Source organism: Pinus tabuliformis, chromosome 3_1 (genome assembly GCF_031772625.1).
Source record: "Pinus tabuliformis cultivar Carrire ecotype Pingquan chromosome 3_1, CPIR1, whole genome shotgun sequence".
NCBI classification, from domain to species: Eukaryota; Viridiplantae; Streptophyta; class Pinopsida; order Pinales; family Pinaceae; genus Pinus; species Pinus tabuliformis.
Genome location: NC_142301.1, coordinates 775,768,901 through 775,790,704, shown reverse-complemented (window position 1 = coordinate 775,790,704; position 21,804 = coordinate 775,768,901). Strand labels below are relative to the sequence as shown.

Here is a 21,804-nt window from a genome sequence, read left to right as displayed (position 1 = left end):
TTTCACCATTCTTCTCAAGTATCCTAAAGGGTCCATACCTGATAGGCTTTAGCTTTTTACCTTCACCTTGCATCCTATCCTTGCTGATATACAGCCAGACTCGGTCTCCAACTTGAAAACTATGCTTTATCCGATGCTTGTCATATCTAGCCTTGTACTTGGCTTGGCTCTTTTCCAGCTATTCCTGTACTGCCTAGTGGATCTCCTGGATCTGTTCAATGAACCTAGTTTCCTTATCCACATCATTGTGTCCTTCAACCATGGTATCTTTACCAAAGACAAAATCCAAAGGAGACCTTGGTATGAAACCAAAATAGGTCTCGAAAGGATATCTCTGTGTAGAAGGGTGTTTTGCTCTGTTGTGAGCATGCTACACATAACACAAGTGTTCATCCCAAAGCTTAGGATGTTTGCTGCAATAACCTCTCTATAACTGGATCATTGTCCTGTTAACTACTTTTGTCTGGCCATCTATTTATGGATGAAAAGTTGTGATTTTCTTTAGTTTAGTGTCCATCAGTTCCCACAGACTCGACCAAAACTTCCCCACAAATCAGGTGTCTCGATCAGATACAATGGAAGTGTGTAATCCAAAATGAACCCATACATGTTCAAAGAACAATTTTGCAGTCTGATCAGCTGTAGTTTGTTTACTACAAGGTATCAAAAAGCGCATTTTGTTGAACCTATCCACAACAACATATAGATAATCATGACCTTTCCTAGATTTAGGTAGTCCTCCAACAAAATCCATGGAAACACTTTCCCAATGATGAGAAGGTACTAGCAATGGAGTGTACAAGCCTAGTTTTCTACTGCTAGGCTTGCTTTTAGCACACATAGCACACCCTCTTACATATCTAGAAACTGTCTCATTCATTTTCGGCCAATAGCAAAACCTTTGTAGCTGTGCAACTATTTTACTTACCCCAAAGTGACCTGATATTAGAGAAGTGTGTGCTTCCCTGATTATCTTTATCTTCTCAGTTTGTGGAATGCAGAGTTTCCCACAATCATATAAGAGTCGGTCCTTCACATGATAGTCCAATTCTTCTACTCTTTTTCCTTGACTCAAAGTTGCATATACATCTTTAAAGTCCATATCCTAAGCATATTGTTCAATGTAGCTTTCATGTAGCACAAAATTATGCTTAAGTATGGTAGATGCATTTATAATGGGTCTAGATAACATTCTTACAACCTTGTTATGTATGCCCTTTTTATATCTGATGACTAAATGAAACTGTTGTAGAAGACCCATCCATCTGTAATGTCTTGATTGCTGAAACTTAGTTTGGGAGTATAGATATTGAAGTGGTTGAAGATCATTATGTATTACTGTCTCTTTTCCCATTAAATAATGTTTCCACTTTTTCACACTCTGAACTAATGCATACAATTCTTTATCATATGTAGGATAGTTAACTACTGCAGGATTAAAAGTCTCAGAATGATAACATATGGGTTTACCCTGTTGTGTCAACATTACTCCCATGGCATAGTCACTGGCATCAGTTTGGAGCTCAAATTGTCTTTGTAGATCTAGCAGTGCTAGTACAGGTGTTGTACTAATCTTTTCTTTCAAGGTGTCGAAGGCTTTCAGATGTTTGCTTCCCCACTGAAACACCTTATTCAACCCTGTTAAAGCATGTAAGGGAGCTGCAATTGAGGAAAAAATAGAAATGAACTGCCTCAAATATTGTGATGTTCCTAAGAAGCTTCTCACTTCTGTAGCAGACCTGGGTTTAGACCAGTTCACAATGACTGCCACTATAGAGGGATATATTTTCAATTCACCTCCCCCTACTATATGATCCAAGTAGTTTAGAGATGTTTTTCCAAATTCACATTTTGAGAGTTTAACATAAATTTTTTCTCTTTTCAAAAAATCTAATGTCTGCTTAACATGCTTTAAATGTTCTTCCCACATTTTACTAAAAATTAGAATGTCATCCAGGTACACAATAACAAAATCATCAAGAAAAGGTCTGAGTACATCATTCATTAATCTCATGAAAGTAGCAGGAGCATTAGTTAAGACAAAAGGCATAACCAACCATTCATACAATACCTGCTTTGTTTTGAAAGAAGTATTCCATGCATCTTGCTCTGCAACTCTGACCTGATGGTATCCACTGTGCAAATCCAGCTTGGTGAAATAAACATCTTCCTTTAATTGATCTAAGAGATCATCTATGAGAGGAACTAGATAACGATTTTTTATTTTTATCTTTTTTAGTGCTCGGTAATCAATGCACATTCTCCACATGCCATCTTTCTTTCTCACCAAAACGATTGGTGATCCACATGGTGATGTGCTAGGCCTAATGAACCCTTACTCGAGCAACTCTTGCACCTGCTTCTCGATTTCAGCATTCTCTAAAGCAGACAACCTGTACATCCCAATGTTAGGCAATGGAACATCTTGCTGCAAAATAATATCATGTACTATCCCTTTTTTGGGTGGTATACCTTTAGGTTTTTGAAATAAGACATTATACTATAAAACAACCTTTTCAATATCAGCTTGTTGTTCAGCATTACAACCCTCAAATACCTTGGTTTTATCAGGTTTCTTTTCCTTTACAACCATCAGTAAGAATTGCTTGCATGAATTTATCATTCTTTTCATCTGTCCTAAGTTTATGAGAGTATAATTATTCTTGAGCTTATGAGCTCTTACAAAGTATTTGATTCCATCTTTAACAAGCATATACTTGTTCTCAGCTCTATAGAAAATGGCCTTTCTATCATACAAGTAAGGGCTTCCTAAAACAATTCCACATATATCCAAAGGAATTATGTCTAACTTAACCTCATCTACAAATGTTGACCCAAAAGAAAACTTGAGTTTACACTGTCTAGTCACTTGTAGTTGTCCTTTATCATTCAACCATCCTAATGGGTATGGTTTCTTGTGAGGTGTAGTTGCTAATCCCAATTTCTTTACAATTTCTTCAGAAATCAAATTTACTTGTGAGCCACTATCAAACAAAGTATCAATCTTTTCATTTTTGGAAATAACTCAAATATAGAAAATCTCATGCCTTTTTCTCTTAGTTTCTTCATCAATAACAGATTGAGAAGAATTACTAGTAGATGCTTCAGAATTCTTACCTTTTATACCTATGGTTGCTATAGTTGTTTCATCTCCTGAGTCTAATCCCAAATCTTTCTGAATAGTTGCAGTAGTCTTCTTCTTCTTGCCCTCAGACTTCTTAGGTCTCAGCTCTGGATGCATAATACAGCAATGCTCTTCATCATGCCCATCCTTTTTGCAGTGAGTGCATGAAGCTTTGCTTTTCTGTGCAGTGTTAGCCTTCCTTTCTTTCCACTTCTACTTTCTTTTCTCCTTGCTCTTGCTTACAGTGGGTTGGGATGGTCCCCCAACTTCTAGATTTCCATTCTTTCCTCTAGCTTCTAGATTAGTAGCTTGCACAGATACCTCATCTATACTAGTGGGATTAAACATGAGGATGGTATGCCTCATGTAACTGTGTAGACCACCAATGTACTTCAAAAGAGTCTCTGGTGAGTCTAATGAGATACCCAACATCAATGCTCTCTTTCTGAATTCTTGAGTATACCCTTGCACACTTTTCCCTTTCAACTGTAGAAGAGTTTGCCAACTCATCATGGCTTGTTGCATGTAGGCCAATGGATAGAACTGCTTTTTTATTACAGAAACAAATTCACTCTAGACAAAGATGGTCTTACCATGTCTTTTCATATCATCTTGCGTTCTGCCTTCCCACCAAACCAAGGCAGTGCCTCCTAGGCATAGGCTTGCTAGTAGAATCTTACTCTTGTCTGAGTCTATGTTCTATACCCTGCAATACACATCAATTTGTCTAATCCAATTTTCCAACTTTTCAGCATTTAGCTCTCCATCATATATGGGCAAATCAAATTTAACGTCTAACTTGATCAAAGATGCTTTCTTATTATTCACAAGGCTATTAGGAGGTGTGCGAAAGCTTTCCTCTTTCCCTTTTCCTTTGGAGTGGTCATGGAAGTGAGACTCATCTTCTTCTTTATCTTGTTTAAAACATAATGAATCTTCATTCTTATGCTTTCTAAAGACCTTGTACATTTCTTCTGCCATAGAATTTATAGCTAGGAAAATTTCTATGAATTGAGTGTCTGGCCCCACAAAACCTTCCTCTAACATTTTCTTCCGGGGATAGACTCTCCCAATTTTAGGATTAGTTTCCACCAACTCTCCTTCTCCTAATTTGAGCTTTGATCTAGTGAGAATTCATAGCTAAAACCAACACAAGCTTGTCTAACCTTACAGCCTAGAGCTCTGATACCACTTGATCTGATACTCACCCTATGAGTGACATCAGTTGAAGATTTATTGTTTAAAGGTATTACAAACTCATGTGCTGGTGTGTGTTCTGTGTTATTGAAGCAACGGATTGATCAGATTACCAATACACAAACAATTAAAGGGAAAGAGAGTAGAGAAATAGAGTAAACAAACACAAAGACACAATAAATTAATAAGGATTTCACCCTATTCTCTAGGGCTACATCTCTAGTCTAGCTTTCAGTGGTGGCCTTGTTTTATTGTGTCTTAAGTAGAGAATTACAATGCAGGGACTCAAAGTGATTTCTCGTGAAGCATATTTTCTTGGCAGGGTGGTTCTTGGATTCCCCAAGCCACTTGAGTACATAGAATTCTTCTTCCTACCAACTATGTGACCCTCTGGTCTACAGTGGAAAGAGCCCAATGTCGTTCTCAGTTCGGATAGATCCTGTATGGGATGGCTCGGATCTCTCAAGCCTCTGGTGCTTGATGCTGCCTCTGGTCAACTCGGCCCTCTGTCCTCTTCTGCTTTTTCTTCACTGTCTTCTTTCTCTATGTTCCCTCCTCCTCTCAGAATTTTGGTCTCTCTTTGTCTCTCAAGGGTTCTTTGTCCCTCTCAATCTCTCAGACTGACTGTTTATTTCATCTCTATTCATGGCTTTGAAGCCATTCATTCCGATGCTTGTTCGGTTCCTCTTCAACCTCTGTCGATTCACCTTCTGCAATTGTGCTTGGAGTTCCCTATTCGGCATCATCATCAACGCCCAAGGAGTGGCCACATGTCATCCTCTAAATGGTGCCAGCTTGCTTCGTCGATTCGTTTCTTCAATTACGTCGCGGATGAAGTCTTTCCTCCACCATGGCAATCAATCAGATTCCAAATCCTTCTAAAACACAGCTTAATCCCTCATCGATTCTGATTCCCCCATTGGACACAATCTTAGCCATCCAATCTGTGTACCCCATATCCAACACCATATGCATGTTTTGCGCGGTTGACTTGCTTGACCGATAGCATGCAATCAACGATGGTTTTCTCTCACCTCCCCTTGCCACACATCGATCGATGAATGGAATTGCTCCGCTCTCGTCCAAAACCACTTACTGTTTAAGGGTGCATCAATCAATATCGTTGGTTTCCAGAGAGCAGGTCTTGCCTTGTCCTTTAGCACTTTTTTATTTTTCCACCCGCGGTTCTCTGACTACAACATGACCGAATGCACGAGCTTCCTCTATTTTGGCCCTGTTCACCCAGCGATGCACGATTAGTGTTAGGTGCTAATCGCGCATCAAAAATCACCTCCATTTCTCGATCCAGGCCTCCCAGGGGCTACTTTGACCTCCCACACAGTCTCTATGGGCCTTGGTCAACGCACTTTGACCAAGGTCCTCGTCGTTCCACGCTGGTTGCCATTACCACTGCTTCAGGGTGGTTTTGATTGCTATTTTGGAATTTCTTTATGTTTGTCTCGACATGTACAGTCATGGTTCCTTTGACAGTTCTTTATGGATCCAATTCGGATCACCGCCACTGCACTTGCTACTGATGCTATAACATCGGCCACAGCAGTCACGCACTGCTCCCTGATTTTTGGCAGCGTCAAGGGTTTGGCCTTCAATTGCAACTCTGTGATCTTGAGATTCATCTCCAGCTAAACCTTTTCCAACTCTGTGCTTGCATCGTGCAATCCTGCGGCGAGTTTTCAAACTTGCACATCGAATGGCTCAACCTCGAGGATGTCCAACTATGGGACAATTTGATGTGCTTCATCTACAACCTTAGTGATGTGTTGGTTCTTATCTGTGAGGTTCATCACAAGGTTGAGAGTGTAGTCGCGATGTACTGCCATTTGAACATTATTCACCTTTTGCTCGTTGATCACCTGCAAAGTCTGTTGATCGCAGCCCAAAGCTCGGTGATCACACCATCTTGCAAAAGATAAAGAACTTTGCTAGGAAGCACAACTAAATTAAGGCCCATGCCCTTAAGGGGGCTGATAGTGGGTCTGTCAGCATTAGTCGTCATTGTCAATGCTCTATCTGGTAGTATTATGGCTCGAGGGTTCCTAACACGTAGCATCTCTATGACTTCGGAGGTGCCAATGGCCACAATGGTGGGTGCCACGCTAGTCTGTATCTGTGAAGCATGGATCTGTAGCTCGTGCAAACCCGTCTGAATAGTGCCCAGCACCTGTTGTTGTTGCTACTTAAACTGCTATAGTAGTTCTACAGTGGCATCCCGCACCATATACCCTATATCATTCAAATCCCTGTCTGTCAAGGTGATTGGATCCAAAGACATCTTGCTCACTTTGGAATTCTTCCATGGCCCTATCTTTTCTAGACCCCTGGTGCGTTTGATATGGAACATAGTCATTTCCAAGTCCACTCCTCCCTACTCTGTCGGTTCATCTGCTTCTTCCTCTATCTCTAGTGAGGGCGATTTCTCTTTGTTAGAGCCATGCTCCTCTCCTCTTGCCTCTCCTACCTATCCTCCTGCCTCCTACGCAGCAACGCACTCTGCCTTAGCCTTAGCATCAGCCTCCTTTTTCTATTTCGAGGCAAGCTACCCCATCTTTAGCTTGACTTCTTCCTTATTCCGTTGTGCGATGATCCTGATGGATCCCGCTGTCAAGTCTGAGGAAGTGTGCCATTCTGCCGGACAGCTATCAAGGACCACTTCGATCACATCATCTATCGCCAAGTAGGCAAAGTCGTGCCACTTCTACTCAAGGTCCTTCCACAACCTTATTGATGTGTGGTGGAAATCAGCCTTGAATTTTGCGTACTCCTGCAATCTATCAAAGTTGGTAGGTGACAACCGCAGCTTGCGGTTGATGGCCATGTACACATTCATCTCTAATAGGGTCCAAAAGCTTTTATTTTCCTTTAATGACCAAGGATCCTTGGTGGCCCACAGTGAAGCATACTTCACGAACTCGGGTAGGACTTGCGTGACTGAAGGGAACTGACTGTCTTCGGGTATCTCCCATGTTACCAATATTAATGACAATAGGAGCCATTCATAGTGAAATGCCTTGTTGAGATCCTACACCTCACAGTAGTTCACGAGGAACTCACCGTAGAGGTAGCACACCTAATTAAATTGAACACCTTCAACATATTGGGCTGTTAAAGCTACGACTGCTACCAACACTTCGTTTGTGCGACACTTCTACATGACCTTTCCTGCTAAGAGTTGTGTGACTACTTTTACCGCCATGTCATAGATGCTCGAGATGGCGTAGTTGCGTGGCTTCTTCACTAACTTGAACTTTTCCTTCATGGCCTCCACGAGGATAGGTTTGCTAGTATTTTTTCCAAACACCATGGCCGGATTTTCCCCTGTGTATGGCAGCCATGTGATCCTATGTATCAGTCTATTAGTGATGGGTATTGGCTCCTCCAGCCACGAAAATCCATTGTGCACCAAGCATAGTAACTGCATGATTACCACCATTGTGATGGGTGTGCGGCTATAATATGGCACCCATAGCAGGTTGAGCAATCCTTCCTTATCCACACCTCTCAGCCACTTCCGTGACTCTAACATGGTTAATCCAGTGGTTTTATGGAACACACAGTGCATGAATTGATCTGTTGCTAGGCGAGGAAACTGCTATGTGTCAGCTAAATCCTAGTCTTCTAATTTCAAAAGGGGGACATGCCCCAAGCATGGTCCTTCTAACACAATTTGGTCCAGTAAGAGGGGTGTATGGAAGGTGACCTTACTCTTTTCAATGTCTTTGGACACCTTGGTCTTTCCCTTGCGTGGAGGAACGTACTCAAGTAGCTTTGAGATGGAGTCAGACCCCACAATTTTGACATCCTCCATGTCTATCCCAACATCCTCATTATCCATTGGGATATCCTCAAACTCCTCTTCTTCTGGCTCTAGGTTATTTGTCTTTCCCTTTCCTTGCGCAGTGAACTTAACCTTCTAGAGGTGTTTCCTAGGAGATGTGCGCACTAGCTGTGATGGCACAGCCTGCTTGCCCTTCTTGATCTTGGGACCCTTCGTGGTCGGGGTAGGCCTTAGCCTAGGAATCCGAAGACTTTGGTACTTCAGTTGGTATTTCTACAGGCGCTCCCTCCGGGGTAGCTTGTTCTGCTGTCATAGCCACCTCTAGGATAGCTCCCTTGCCTAATGCTACTTCTACGCTCATAACGTAATAACTCCTGATTCGTCTATGGCAATGTCTCAACCACAGAACTTGCTAGCAAAGCCTTGAAGGTTTCACAGTTCATGTGCGCCTGAGAGCTCAAAAACTCAATTATAGAAATGCCAAGTGTTTTTCGTTAGGGAACCACCTATAATTTATAGGCACTTTCAAATTCAAATCCGACCGTTCCTCTTAAAATCGGTTCATTAATGCTAGATTGGTGGAAGATTTTCAGAGATCTGGTCCATAAATTCTGACTTAAATGTCGCCCCTGCTCCATTTGGTCATTTTTTCATTGTAAAATCATGAACAAGGACTTTAACGATCATTTCTAGCTGCTATTCGCAGTTGCTTCCTTGGTAGCGCATCCCCCTGCGCGCTTCCATGGGTATTGTGACATATCTTCATTTCGCGTAGTTCCCCAATCGCGCAGCTCTCCGACCTGGGCATTGTATTTTATTGTCCTGTGCTCCCTTTCAGTTTCCTGGAGTGCTAAGACTATGTTTCCCCCATATATTCACCTAGCTAGATCACCGATGTATGGCTTCACTCGGCTACCATTCACCTACCCTGGGAAGGGTTCTCCATTCAATTTGACCAACTGAACTGCTCCACCATTGGTAATATCCTTCATGACATATGGTCCTAGCCAGTGCACCTAAATTCCCCTAGAAATTTATCAAATTTACTGTCATATAACAAGACCAAATCATTTACCTTGAAGGTGTGCAGTTTGATGTGTCGATCGTGCCATGCCTTTTCGTGCTCCTTTTGAACTTGTTGATGAAATCCAACTAGAAATCAGTCCTCCTCAAGCTCTGCTAGCTATGAAAGCCTCTCTTCCAAGGCTCCATGGTCCACCATTCCTACAAGTGCCACTATGTGTAGACTAGGTATAATGTATTCCATTGGCATGACATCTTCTACTCCATACACGAGTTTGAAAGGTGTTTTCCCAGTCAACTTCTTGCAAGTCGTTCTGTAAGCCCATAGTAATGTTGGTACATGCACATCCTAGTCATTTCTATGAGCATTTTATACCTTTGTCAGTGCGTTCTCCAGTACCTTATTGAATGCTTCGACTGTCCCATTGGCCTGCGGGTGATAAGGCGTGATTTTATGATGATACACTTGAAATTCTTCTATCAACGTGTTGATTGTTTCATTAAGAAAGTGTGTATTGTGATCACACATTAAGATATATGGACATCCAAATCTTGTCAATACGTATTCAAAGAAACTTCGTTGGTGTCACACCTATACAGTGCTTCATGGGTTGTTCCTCCACCCACCTAGTCAAGTACTCAATCGTGGTGATGATGTACCGCACACTTGTCTTCCTTCCCAGAGGCTGAATTGGGCTCACAAAGTCGATTGCCCATTTCTCGAATGGTTGTAACATCACCTGCAACATCAAAGGCAATTCATCCCTCCGCGATGGCCTGCCAGTCCTTGGACGTGTGTCACAGGCCATATAATATGCTTCGGCATCCTTATGCATAGTTGGCCACCACAACCCAGCACGCAAATCCTTTTGCATTGTTGCTTTTCCTGCATAATGCCGTCTTGTAGCTCCTCCATGAGCATCTGTGAGAATGTTGCTTCTCTCAAATTTAGGTACATAACATCGCAATATTTCATTTGACCCCATTTTGTACAAGTGTCCTGCAATGATGGAGAAGTCTATTGCGTGCACTACTAACTCCTTCTTTTGCTGGCTTGTATACCCTTCTAGAGCAGTTCTCACTGTCAGGAAATGTATGATATTTTCAAAGTGCCTGTCTGCGATGCGTACTACAAAGATTTGTGCATCAGGTAATCCTTCCTCTAAATTAGTAGGTTCCTCTCCCATTTCAATGCAAAACAGATGATCAAGTCCCGCATTCAGTCATCCTAGCTCCACAATAACTTCAAAGTCATACTCCTAGAACAATGACAACCATCTGCGGATATTCCCCCTCAACACATGCTTATTGACCAGGTATTTCAATGCATAATGATCAATATACATCTTAAAATGTCCACCCAACAAATAGTGCCTAAACTTTTGGAGCACATATACCATGGCTACTCCTTCGCACTCTATAGTGGAATAGTTCTTCTTAGCCTTGGACATCTTCCTACTCATGAATGCTATAGGATGGTCCAAGTCCCACTCACCCACCTATGTCAGCACAATACATGAGGCATCAACGTGCACATGAAATTCCTTCTTCCAGTCTGGGAAGACTAGGATTGGCACAGTGACCATTTTCTCTTTCAACACGTCCAAGCTCTTCTCGCATTCATCACTCCAACAGAACATAGCATCCTTTTTCAATAACTTCTCCATGGGCGCGATGATTTGGGCATAGCTCTTGATGAACTTCCTATAGTATCTAGTATTCCCTAGAGTTGCACATAGCTATTTCACATTCCTTGGCGCCTCCAAGTTGATTATCACCGTGATCTTCGCAAGGTCTACCATCAATCCCTGTCTGCATACCACATGACCTAGCAGAATCCTGAAAGGGACACAAAACAGGCACTTCTTCAGATTAAGCATGATCTGGTATGTCTGAAATGTATCTAACATCAAGCGCAGACTTGCCACATGATGCTTGAGCATTCCAAACACTCTCCAATCGTCAAAGTATACCTCCAGAAACTTATGAATGAAGTCTTTGAATGCCGCAACAACTACACACGAAATGATTTCTACCACATTGTTTAGCCCAAAAGGCATTACATTGTACTACAAACATCCCCATTCAGTCACGAAGATCATCTTACTTCTATCCTCAGGTGTGATTTTGATCTGATGGTACCCAGAGAACCCATCAGTGAAAGAGTATTCTTCTTCGCTGCCTACATTATCCAGAACCTCGTCACTGAACGTGGTCAGAAAGGGAACATGCACGCAAGCATCATTTAGATTTCGGAGTTCCATGGATATCCTTATTTCTTCTTTCTGTTTCTTTTCCTAAACCACAATCGGGCTTACCCAATTGTATTCTTCCACTGATTCAATAATTCGTTCCACAAGCATCTTATCTAACTGAGGAACACTTTCCTTATACTTAGGATTAAGGTGGTAATGTCTTTGTTTTACGGGCTTTGCATCTGGTTTCAGGGTGATCTTCATGACACCCAAGTCTCCTATTATCCCTTTTAAATCAGAAAACTTCGTGTGGAGCAAATCCTGATATTCGTGAAGGACCTCAGTGACCTTGTCTACTGTCACATCATCCCAATAATCCCCAATCTTTGCAAATTTTGGTTCCACCTCTATGCCAATGTTGACCTACCTGGTTTTTAGCTGCGAAGTTATTATGAAAAACAAAGTACAACACTTAAAATTTGTTACTTGACAACAATAGAGAGACACTCATCAATGCATGCCGAGACCAACAACCTAACTTGTATCTCTCCTAGAAAACTTCAAATGACAATAGATTACCAATGATGATTTTGACTAATCATTAAAATTAATCATATAAATTATTTTTTTCCTACCAACACTTCAACTTACAGACAACATGAACACTATACTATTGACAAAGAATCTAATGATTGTAAATACCAATTGACAGTACCTGTAATATCAATTTAAAAGGATGCCAATTGTTGAATCGATGCTAATTTTAGCATTTGTTGAGCACTTGATAACTAAGTGTCCTCATCCTCTAGTCGTTCTCCTTTCACCATTATGTCTGATACCTATTACTAATCAGAACAACATCATAACAGTCAATCCATTTATCATATCAACAACTCAAGATAACATGCAACAAAAATATTAGCCTCTTTTAGGTAACACACAACTGATACTAGTTAATGATACCAATTTTCAATTCATTATATGATACTCAAATCCTGGCTTGAGTATTAATCCCCCTATGGCCATGCTTCCTCTTTGTATTAGGAGTCTGAAAACAAAACTTACATTAGTAGTAAATAGATTGTCATCATCTATCTATCAATTTGATTTGAAAACAACATTCAATACTTCTCTTATCCGTCAGATGCATTCCTTGGCATGTTCATTTTTGCTTCTTGGACCTAACCTTTCTAGCTTCCCTTGAAGCCAAATTATTCTCTTCAATGAAGAGTAACAAGGGATATACTCCTCCCAAGTAGACTATTTTCCCTTTTCTTCCACACTTGGATATGACTTGATTTATTGTGTTGATATTCATAATTGGGTGAAATTCTACCATTTATTGAGCACACATACTACTCATCATTCTTCTTGTTAGCACTAATTAAAGGCAATTTGCAATTTACCTCTTGCTTTTCTTTCTCACTATATATGCGCTCTTCCTTCCTGTACTACAATGAAGAGTCAATAGTGCTACTACTCCTTTTATCTAATTTGACTCTCTACCAACTGTAGATTATATAAGAGAACTCAACTATTGGAATTTTAGACTCTGATATGCAAGTCTTCTATTGATAATCTTCAAATCCAAATATGGGTCTATGCTATCTCCATGCACCACTTGATCTTATTTTCTTCTAAGTACTGAAATAGCTCTTGCATAGTTTTACACTAAAAAATGTCACCATGGCTATTTACAGTTAGTATGGCTCTATCAACAGTCATGCTATCCTCCTGGGCAAGTCTTAAGCCTCTGCTCTCCATGTTAAACTCCAAAAAGAGAGAAAGTCTTTATAAATGTATTTATCTCTGGGTACGCAGGTTCTCTCAACCTTACCTGCGGGGACGCACCCAATGTTCACAAAAGCTGCGTCTTTGGACGCTCTGTATGTAAAGGGGCAGGTGCGTCCCCCTGTAAAGGTTAAAATGCGCAAGTTTCATCTTTAAAAAGTTACTTGTGGTCATTTCTAGAGCATTCTAGAAAGTTGTTCGACGTGTATTGAGCGCCTCCAGATGGTTCATGCACTCCTACCAAAGAGGAACTTATCCCATCAATAAGGGAGCTATCCCATCCAAAAAGGGGATTATCCCATTGATGGTGGACCTGATTAACCTCCTCTTGAGCACTATAAATACAGGCATTGGGCCAGAAGGAGGGGATGTTGGAAGCTATACATTTCTAAGGGTAAATGCTGCAGGAATTAGGACTCCCATTTAGAAGCTTGTGAGGAGAGATTGCCATCTTTGCTTGTTCTATTTGGAAGTGGGTGAGCTTTGTCAAAGTAAAGGAGAACTCTTGATGGACCCTGGGAGGGACTTGCACAACACCAAGGCTCAGGTTGTATTTGTTCCTTTTGTTACCTATTAATGCAAATGAGTCCATTCTTCTCAATAACTTGTTATTTATGAATTGTTTCATGTATTCATTGGTCTATGTGTTAAATATGTTTTATTCTATGAGATTATCAAGTGCTATTTAATCGTTTGATTGTTAGTGTATGCAGGTTTCAAAGTGAAGGAGGAGCTCATCCGGATCAGCGGAGCTGGATTGCTACAACAGCGTTGGATTACCGCTAGGATCTAAACACTTGATTTCCCATATAGTAAATGCATGTTTAGAGAAGGATTGCTCTTGTTTGTCTTGTTTGTCACTAGAGAGTCTTAGGCTCCTAGGGAGGTTGATTTGTGTCCGCACTATCGACTCTTTCCGCCTGACAAATTGGCGACTCCGCTGGGGATTCCATTGATATGAAAGTATTTTCCTTTGTATGCAACTTTGATCTGAGAAAAGTCATTTATTTTCTGGTTTTTGGCTCTGTGACTTTGTTTTTGGGTGGGTTAGCTTAGGGTTAGTTTCAATTTAGTTTTTCTTGAATTTTCCAGTAGGACGCACCCTCTGAGTATTGCACAGTGCGTCCCTGTACGCACTGTCGCTGTGTGCACAGAGCGGGCCCGCACCTGTCTTAACGGGTTGCCTGCGTCCCCTGCTAAAATTTAAGAAAATTCCATTTTTTGCATTTTTTCTCTTAGATTTTGCTTTTTCTTAGTTTTTACTGCCCATATCCATTAGTCTCTTGTCAAAGATCTTCACCTGAACTTGTTTCATTGGCATTCCTGCTTTAAGCTTTCATCAATTGGGTGTTTTGAGTCTCTTTTTTGAGAAATTCTTGATTTGATTTCCTTTAGTCATTACTTGGAGGTTTGTCTCAGTCTTTTCACAATTTTGCATCTTTTTGCTTTAATTGTGTATGAGTGTTAATCGCCTTTGAGTGTTTTTATTTTTGATCTTTGGAACTCTCACCCAATTTTCTCAATTTGCACTTGATTGGTTCTTAGATCACATTAGAATCGTCTTGTGTTTGAGAATTCTCTTGCATAGATCACATTTGCATAATTAGAATTCTCATTTTCAGAATATTAATGAAAAATGCGCATAGATTACATTTGCATACTTTTCAAGTGAATTGTGCATAGATTACAATTGCATAGTTTACATTCTGAAAAATCAATCGTAGATTTAGATCAGCTTTCTTTGATTTGAATTTACACAAAATAAAAATAAAAAAAATGGCTTGGAATTGATTTGCATTAGTTTTCCTTGATAAAATTAGTGCATTAGAGAATTTGTTGAATTTTCTCTTAGTGATCAATTTCTTGCATTGTTGGAAGTGAATGGAAACTCTCTCCTTACTTTAGTTAGGATTCATCGAATTGAAAAGATTACATTATCATATTCGATTGCATTCAGTTGAGTCGGGTCATAACACCATTGGTTTCGTATCCATTTACCCATTTGAGTAATAACAGCCTTAATGACACAGCGCTTAATTAAAATTCATCTAGTAATTTTTACATTTCTAGGGCTCTGATACACCAACTAGCTTAGGCTAGTGTCTTGGATTAGGATCTAGTTAACAATCCAAGACAGAAAACCAAACAAGTAGCTCATCTTGTGGTAGGCTAAATCCAATTGTTTCATTTGTACTTTGGAAAAGCTCCTCTTAAAGGAGAAGCACGAGCTCGTGTCCAAACCAGTGAGGGGATCAATCCTCCCTCGTTGGGAACGACGCCAGACACGCATGTATTACAAACGGTAAACCTCGGATTAACCATTGTCGAGGAGCCAGGGGTCACTTGTCGATAAACCTTGGATTATTGTCAAGGAACCGGCAAGGGGATTGAGCTTGATACTCTGCCCTTCCGTGCTGTCGGAGTGTAGACTGTTCCCCCAGGTGCATTTGTTGCGGTTGGTAGCCTTAGTGACCATTATCTTTAGGGTTCTACCCAAGGTGACGGTGGAGGGAAGATCCCACTGTACCTGGAGCAGACGTCGGCTAGACTCACTTGGATTTTCTGGGGGGTTCACTTCACTCGAGACGGTTAAAGTGGAGGAACTTGGTCCAGTCTATTCATTAAGCAGGTTGCCGGGGTAACTGTTCCACCCGCCACTTCTGTACTGAATTCGGTGATGTTGTGTTACATCACCAACTAGTGTTTTCGGTCCGGAAGGCTACTGTTTGTGTGTGGTTTGACTCCTAGATTTGATAACGCGTGTTAATTTGTTTGTTTTTACTTTTAGAGACCATAGGTGTGAATTGTGAATTTTAATTGTTAGGTGTGAATTGTGAATTGTTAATTTTAGTTTTAAATTGTTAATAAAATTCACTGAAGTTGAATATAATGGCAAATGTTCTGGAATTTATCAACCTAGGAACCCCTCCTAATGAGAATCCTAGTACTTTTCCTTACTTTGGAAATGTTGGTCCTCCTTATATGGCTACTTTGTCATTACCTGGATTTACAATAGGTTTACCAATATGGTTATTTTCAACTTCGTTGGCCCCAAATACTCCAATTGTTCCATCTCAACCGAATGCTTCACCTCAACAGAGTTCACCATCTCAACATCACCAACCTTCTGTTGACCCTTTACCTTCTTCGCCTAATTTTTCTTCCTCCATTTCTTCCTCTTCGCTTGGTAAAAGCCTCGATGCTAGTAACCAGGTGGCTAAGAAGAAGAAGAAAGGGAAGAAGAAGAAGAAGAAGAAGAAGCAAGATAAGAAAGAAGTCAACCAACCGACCACGTCTGTAAGTGTTAGTTGTGTTGAGGAAAACTCCGACATGCATCATAAACCCAAATACCCTTGCAGGCTTTGTAAGGGTGACCACTTCCTTGTCAATTGTCCTGGTATTCCAAAGGTCTTGGAAGTATGGTCAGAAAAATCTCATCAACTTTCCATTGATCCATCAACCAGTGATAGTCAGGTTCCTGGGAAAAAGGGTAAAGTTAGGTTTCCTTGTAAGTTATGCAAAGGGAGTCATCAAACTCACATTTGCCCTCACATGGATGAAGCCACAACATTGTTGGAAAAACTTACTGTTCCACAGCAAGAGTTTCCAACTGGTTACCGTAAACTTTCTCCCAACCTACTGTCAACTGACGGAGTGATTGATCCAAATTCAAGTACGGTCGATCACACTCTTCTATTGGAGAGTGAAACTCATGTCACTCAGGTTGATGATCCATTAGTTGATCAAGTGGTCGATTCAATTTCACATTCGATCGATCCCACTTTCCCTTTAGAGAGTGAACTTCATACCGCTCAGGTTCTTCTTGTTACATCAGATTCTTCTATGCCGGGGGGCATTTCACCTGTTTCTACAGAACCCCCTCCAAGCACTGAGGTCTTTTCCTTTGATTGGAATAGACTGACAGAACCTCGTCTTCCTTCCTCCATCCCTTTCCAAATCATTGTCAAGTCTGGTGGTAGGGACATACATCGTACTCAGGTAGATGAAGGTGCTTCTGTTAGTATTTTATCCTCAACTGTTTGGAAAGCTTTGGGTTCCCCTCAGCTTGCGCCTATTACGCAGAATCTGAAAGCTTTTAACAGAACCATTAGTGAACCTTTAGGGATCCTTCCTAATTTTTCCATTACCTTGGAAGGTAAAACTGTCTGTATTGATCTTATGGTAGTTCGAGGTCCCTTGGACTTCAATTTACTCCTTGGGCGAGACTATGTTTATGCAATGAAAGTTGTCGTATCGACACTCTTTCGCGTGATGTCTTTCCCTCACAATGACAGTATTGTGACTGTAGACCAGCTTTCGTTCCCTAGTCTTGTTTCAACTACCAATAATATGACACCCCTAAATGTTCCTGATTCTAAAGTGGTATCTACCCTGCCACGGGTTAATTATGTGGCAACTGGTCCCATGTTTTCAGTTACCGATGTAAGTGAGCCTCTCATTGTTTGCTCATCTTCCTTTGATTTAGATCCGGTAATTGACATGGAAAACTCTATGGGATTGCTTGAACACGATGTTCTTATCCCTTTTGAGTCCCTTGACATGTGTTCCTTCCAGAGAACTATTCTTCCTTCTGATGAAGACCTTTTGGAAGCCATGATCAAGGTGTGTCCATTGACATGTCTTTCTTCCAGTTGGAAGCCATGAATCAATGTGATGAGGAAAGTTCTTTTACTGAGTCAACCTCATTAAAAAATGAATCAGCTAGATTTTAGGATATGTAGATAGATTGTAGAAAGTAGGGTTACGAGGAAAGTTCCTGTTACTGAGTCAACCTCGTTAAAAAATGAATCAGGTATGAGGATAGTTCTTTTCTTGTGTCAACCTCCTTAAAAATGAAACAACTCCCTTTTCAAGTTTAATATTGAAAGTAAACCTTCATTCCATCCATCTGGTTGAATGCAATGAAGCCTGGGGGGCATGTACCTCGCTTTGCATCATTATAGTGGGGGCATGCGAACTTTTTGAGCATAGTTCCTTGTCTTGTGTCAAGCTCTTTAAAAAATGAAACAAGGGTAGGTTAAGTAGGTAGTTTGTAGAGAGTAGTCATGATCATAGTTCCTTGTCTTGTGTCAAGCTCCTTAAAAAATGAATCAAGGATTTTAGAGCATAGTTCCTTGTCTTGTGTCAAGCTCGTTAAAAAATGAATCAAGGTTTTTAGAGTAGAGTTTTTGTTAGGTAGATTGTAGAGAGTAGTTATGAGCATAGTTCCTTATCTTGTGTCAAGCTCGTTTAAAAAATGAAACAAGGGTTTTGAGGATAGTTCTTTTCCTGTGTCAACCTCACTAAAAAATGAAACAACTCCCACAAGTCTTTCCAAGATTTTGAAAGTAAAGCTTCATTCCATCCACCTCATTGAATGCAATGAAGCTTGGGGGGCATGTACCTCGTTTTGCGTCATTATGCCGGGGGCATGTGAACTTATAACAAGCATAGTTTTTCATTTCAAGCTTGCGTAAACATGAAACCGAATCCGAGCATAGTTCTTTTCCTATGTCAAGCTCGTTAAAAAATGAAACAAATCCTCCTCTAATTGAGTTGAGAGTTTGACTAGACCTCATGAATGTTAAGTTGTATATTTAGGATTAGTTATTTCGGTGTTTTGCATAATTTTCTTACAGTTTTAGGTCGAGTCTTTCAAACGATCTCGTTCATGAACCTTCATTCCATCCAGCTTGTACTTAGTTGAATGAAATGAAGCTGGGGGGCATGCGCTCTAGCAGTTACGCTTAGGGGGCATCAAGCACAGTTTTTGTCTGTTTCAAGCTTGTGTAAAAATGAAACTACTTTAAAGCATAGTTTTTCTCTGTTTCAAGCTTTTGTAAAAATGAAACCTATCTCGAGTCAATTTCAGTTATTTTCAAGACTCGTTAAACTCATGAAAATCTCGAGATTATTTTGCTATCTTTCATTCTCGTAAAACAAATGAAAATGCCGAGTTCTTTCCGTCTTTTCCTGCTCGTAAATTAAATTGAAAGTCGGCCATATGAGTACATTTTTATCATTTTTTCGAACTCATTAAAACTTACGAAAAAGTGAAAACCATGAGTACATTTTTATCATTTTTTCGAACTCGTTAAAACTTACAAAAAAGTGAAACCTTGGAGTTCTCTTTTAAGCCCTTTTCAGACTCTCAAAATATGAAAAGATCGCCGAGCGTTTCTTTTACACTCGTTAAAACGGAATTAAAAGACGGTCCCCTTATAGCCCTTTTTCTGACCGTAAAAACAGGAAAAGATTGCCGGATTTTTGTCGTTTCAAATTCAATACTGGAAATAAAACGACGTGCCCTTGATCACTTTTTACTTTTCAGGTCAGAGGCACTAATCATGAAAGTACTCCTTGGTCGCAAGATCAAGCGGTTCCCCCAGGTATTATTTTATACTTTTTCGGGCTTGAGGGCCACAAATCTACGAAAAAGTTCAACTTGGAGTGTTCTTAAGTTTTTCAGACTCTCTAAAATTGAAAAACGCCGAGTTTCTCCTATACTGGGCTCGTTAAAATTTCACAGTAAAGGACCTGTTCAATTACAAACAGGAACGAACCACTCCTTCCTAGGGTTCGAATCAAAACTAGGTTGGACTCATCCGAAGGATGAGCTTATAATCAAGCATATGTTATCCTCCTCAAGCTTGTTAAAAAATAAAGAGGTACTTGCCAGAAATGGTGGGGGAAAAGAGAGAAGAATGAGCCTGTTTGTTACCTTTTGTCTCAGAAGAAACTTTATTACCACTCTTGAACACAACACTTTTCATTCACCTGGGTTGGGAAATCCTTTACCTCACAGTTGATCAAACCACTTTGAAAGTCTTCAACCGGGTTCCGGGGATTAACTTTGAGTCGTTTATCACCAAGCCATCTGTTGTGTCATTATGTGTTCAAGAGGTCTGCAAACAAAACTTTCATCTGCAAAATACTTATCATCCATTTGACCATCCCTGAGTCAGTCCTTACAGCAACATTTCTTCAACTTGAACAATGATTTCGTGTTGCGGGCTTGCCTGCAACGAGTCGCTTTCTATCAACATCAGCACATTATCTAGAGAGATGACTTAGAAATCGTCAGTACCTTGAAGTCTGCATGCATCAATGGCAGGTTTCTCGCCTTTGACGTCAGTTTACATCATTGACTTTCGATCGAAGGATTCCGTGAAATGTTCGACATCAACTCATTCATTCACATCTCATGGATTGTACTGGGTACTTTGAGAACCATTGACATTACTGGTGGTCTCTCTCACGCTTGTTAACAGTTTTCATCATCGACTGGTAATCAAGTGGTTTCTACCATGTTCGACATCAACTCATTTATTCGGATGGCTAGAATCGTACCAATTCGGGAAGAAGAAATGAAGACCCTGGATCTAGTTTCCACCATCCAGGCTGCGAGGAGTTTTGTATTCATTATCTAAGTAGACTAATCATAAACAGATGGTTGCGCCCATACTGTGTCTACAAAAGTCTATGATTATGATGTACTGCAAGATCATTCATGTATCAGAGTAGTTAGTCTGTTAGTTAAAGTTTTAATCTGAGTATGGGAATGCCTACCTCAGTGATGATATAATCTTATACATGTATTTTGTGTTGAAAATTGCAGGTTCTGACCAGGCTCTCCATGAGATAATCCTTGAAATGATAAAGCGCTTCACCCTTCCTAGATAATACAAAACCCTAATCTATTACAGGCTTCGCACTTTAGGGGGCAATCTGTTACACTAAAAAATGTCACCATGGCTATTTACAGTTAGTATGGCTCTATCAACAGTCATGCTATCCTCCTGGGCAAGTCTTAAGCCTCTGCTCTCCATGTTAAACTCCAAAAAGAGAGAAAGTCTTTATAAATGTATTTATCTCTGGGTACGCAGGTTCTCTCAACCTTACCTGCGGGGACGCACCCAATGTTCACAAAAGCTGCGTCTTTGGACGCTCTGTATGTAAAGGGGCAGGTGCGTCCCCCTGTAAAGGTTAAAATGCGCAAGTTTCATCTTTAAAAAGTTACTTGTGGTCATTTCTAGAGCATTCTAGAAGGTTGTTCGACGTGTATTGAGCGCCTCCAGATGGTTCATGCACTCCTACCAAAGAGGAACTTATCCCATCAATAAGGGAGCTATCCCATCCAAAAAGGGGATTATCCCATTGATGGTGGACCTGATTAACCTCCTCTTGAGCACTATAAATACAGGCATTGGGCCAGAAGGAGGGGAGGTTGGAAGCTATACATTTCTAAGGGTAAATGTTGCAGGAATTAGGACTCCCATTTAGAAGCTTGTGAGGAGAGATTGCCATCTTTGCTTGTTCTATTTGGAAGTGGGTGAGCTTTGTCAAAGTAAAGGAGAACTCTTGATGGACCCTGGGAGGGACTTGCACAACACCAAGGCTCAGGTTGTATTTGTTCCTTTTGTTACCTATTAATGCAAATGAGTCCATTCTTCTCAATAACTTGTTATTTATGAGTTGTTTCATGTACTCCTTGGTCTATGTGTTAAATATGTTTTATTCTATGAGATTATCAAGTGCTATTTAATCGTTTGATTGTTAGTGTATGCAGGTTTCAAAATGAAGGAGGAGCTCATCCGGATCAGCGGAGCTGGATTGCTACAACAGCGTTGGATTACAGGTAGGATCTAAACACTTGATTTCCCATATAGTAAATGCAT

General features: G+C 40.5%; 1 protein-coding gene across 1 annotated transcript; it reads right to left on the bottom strand.

Moving 5' to 3' along the window:
* Nucleotides 1-9,706: 9,706 nt before the first annotated feature.
* Nucleotides 9,707-10,126, bottom strand: LOC149189691 (uncharacterized). Its single transcript, XM_089410311.1, has one exon. It carries the CDS (start codon nt 10,124-10,126, stop codon nt 9,707-9,709), a length of 420 nt encoding a protein of 139 aa, XP_089266437.1.
* Between the last annotated feature and the right edge of the window lie 11,678 nt (nt 10,127-21,804).

Coding starts and splice junctions, on each gene's coding strand:
- LOC149189691 (XM_089410311.1), bottom strand. CDS start 10,126: ATGGGGTCAAATGAAATATTGCGATGTTATGTACCTAAATTTGAGAGA.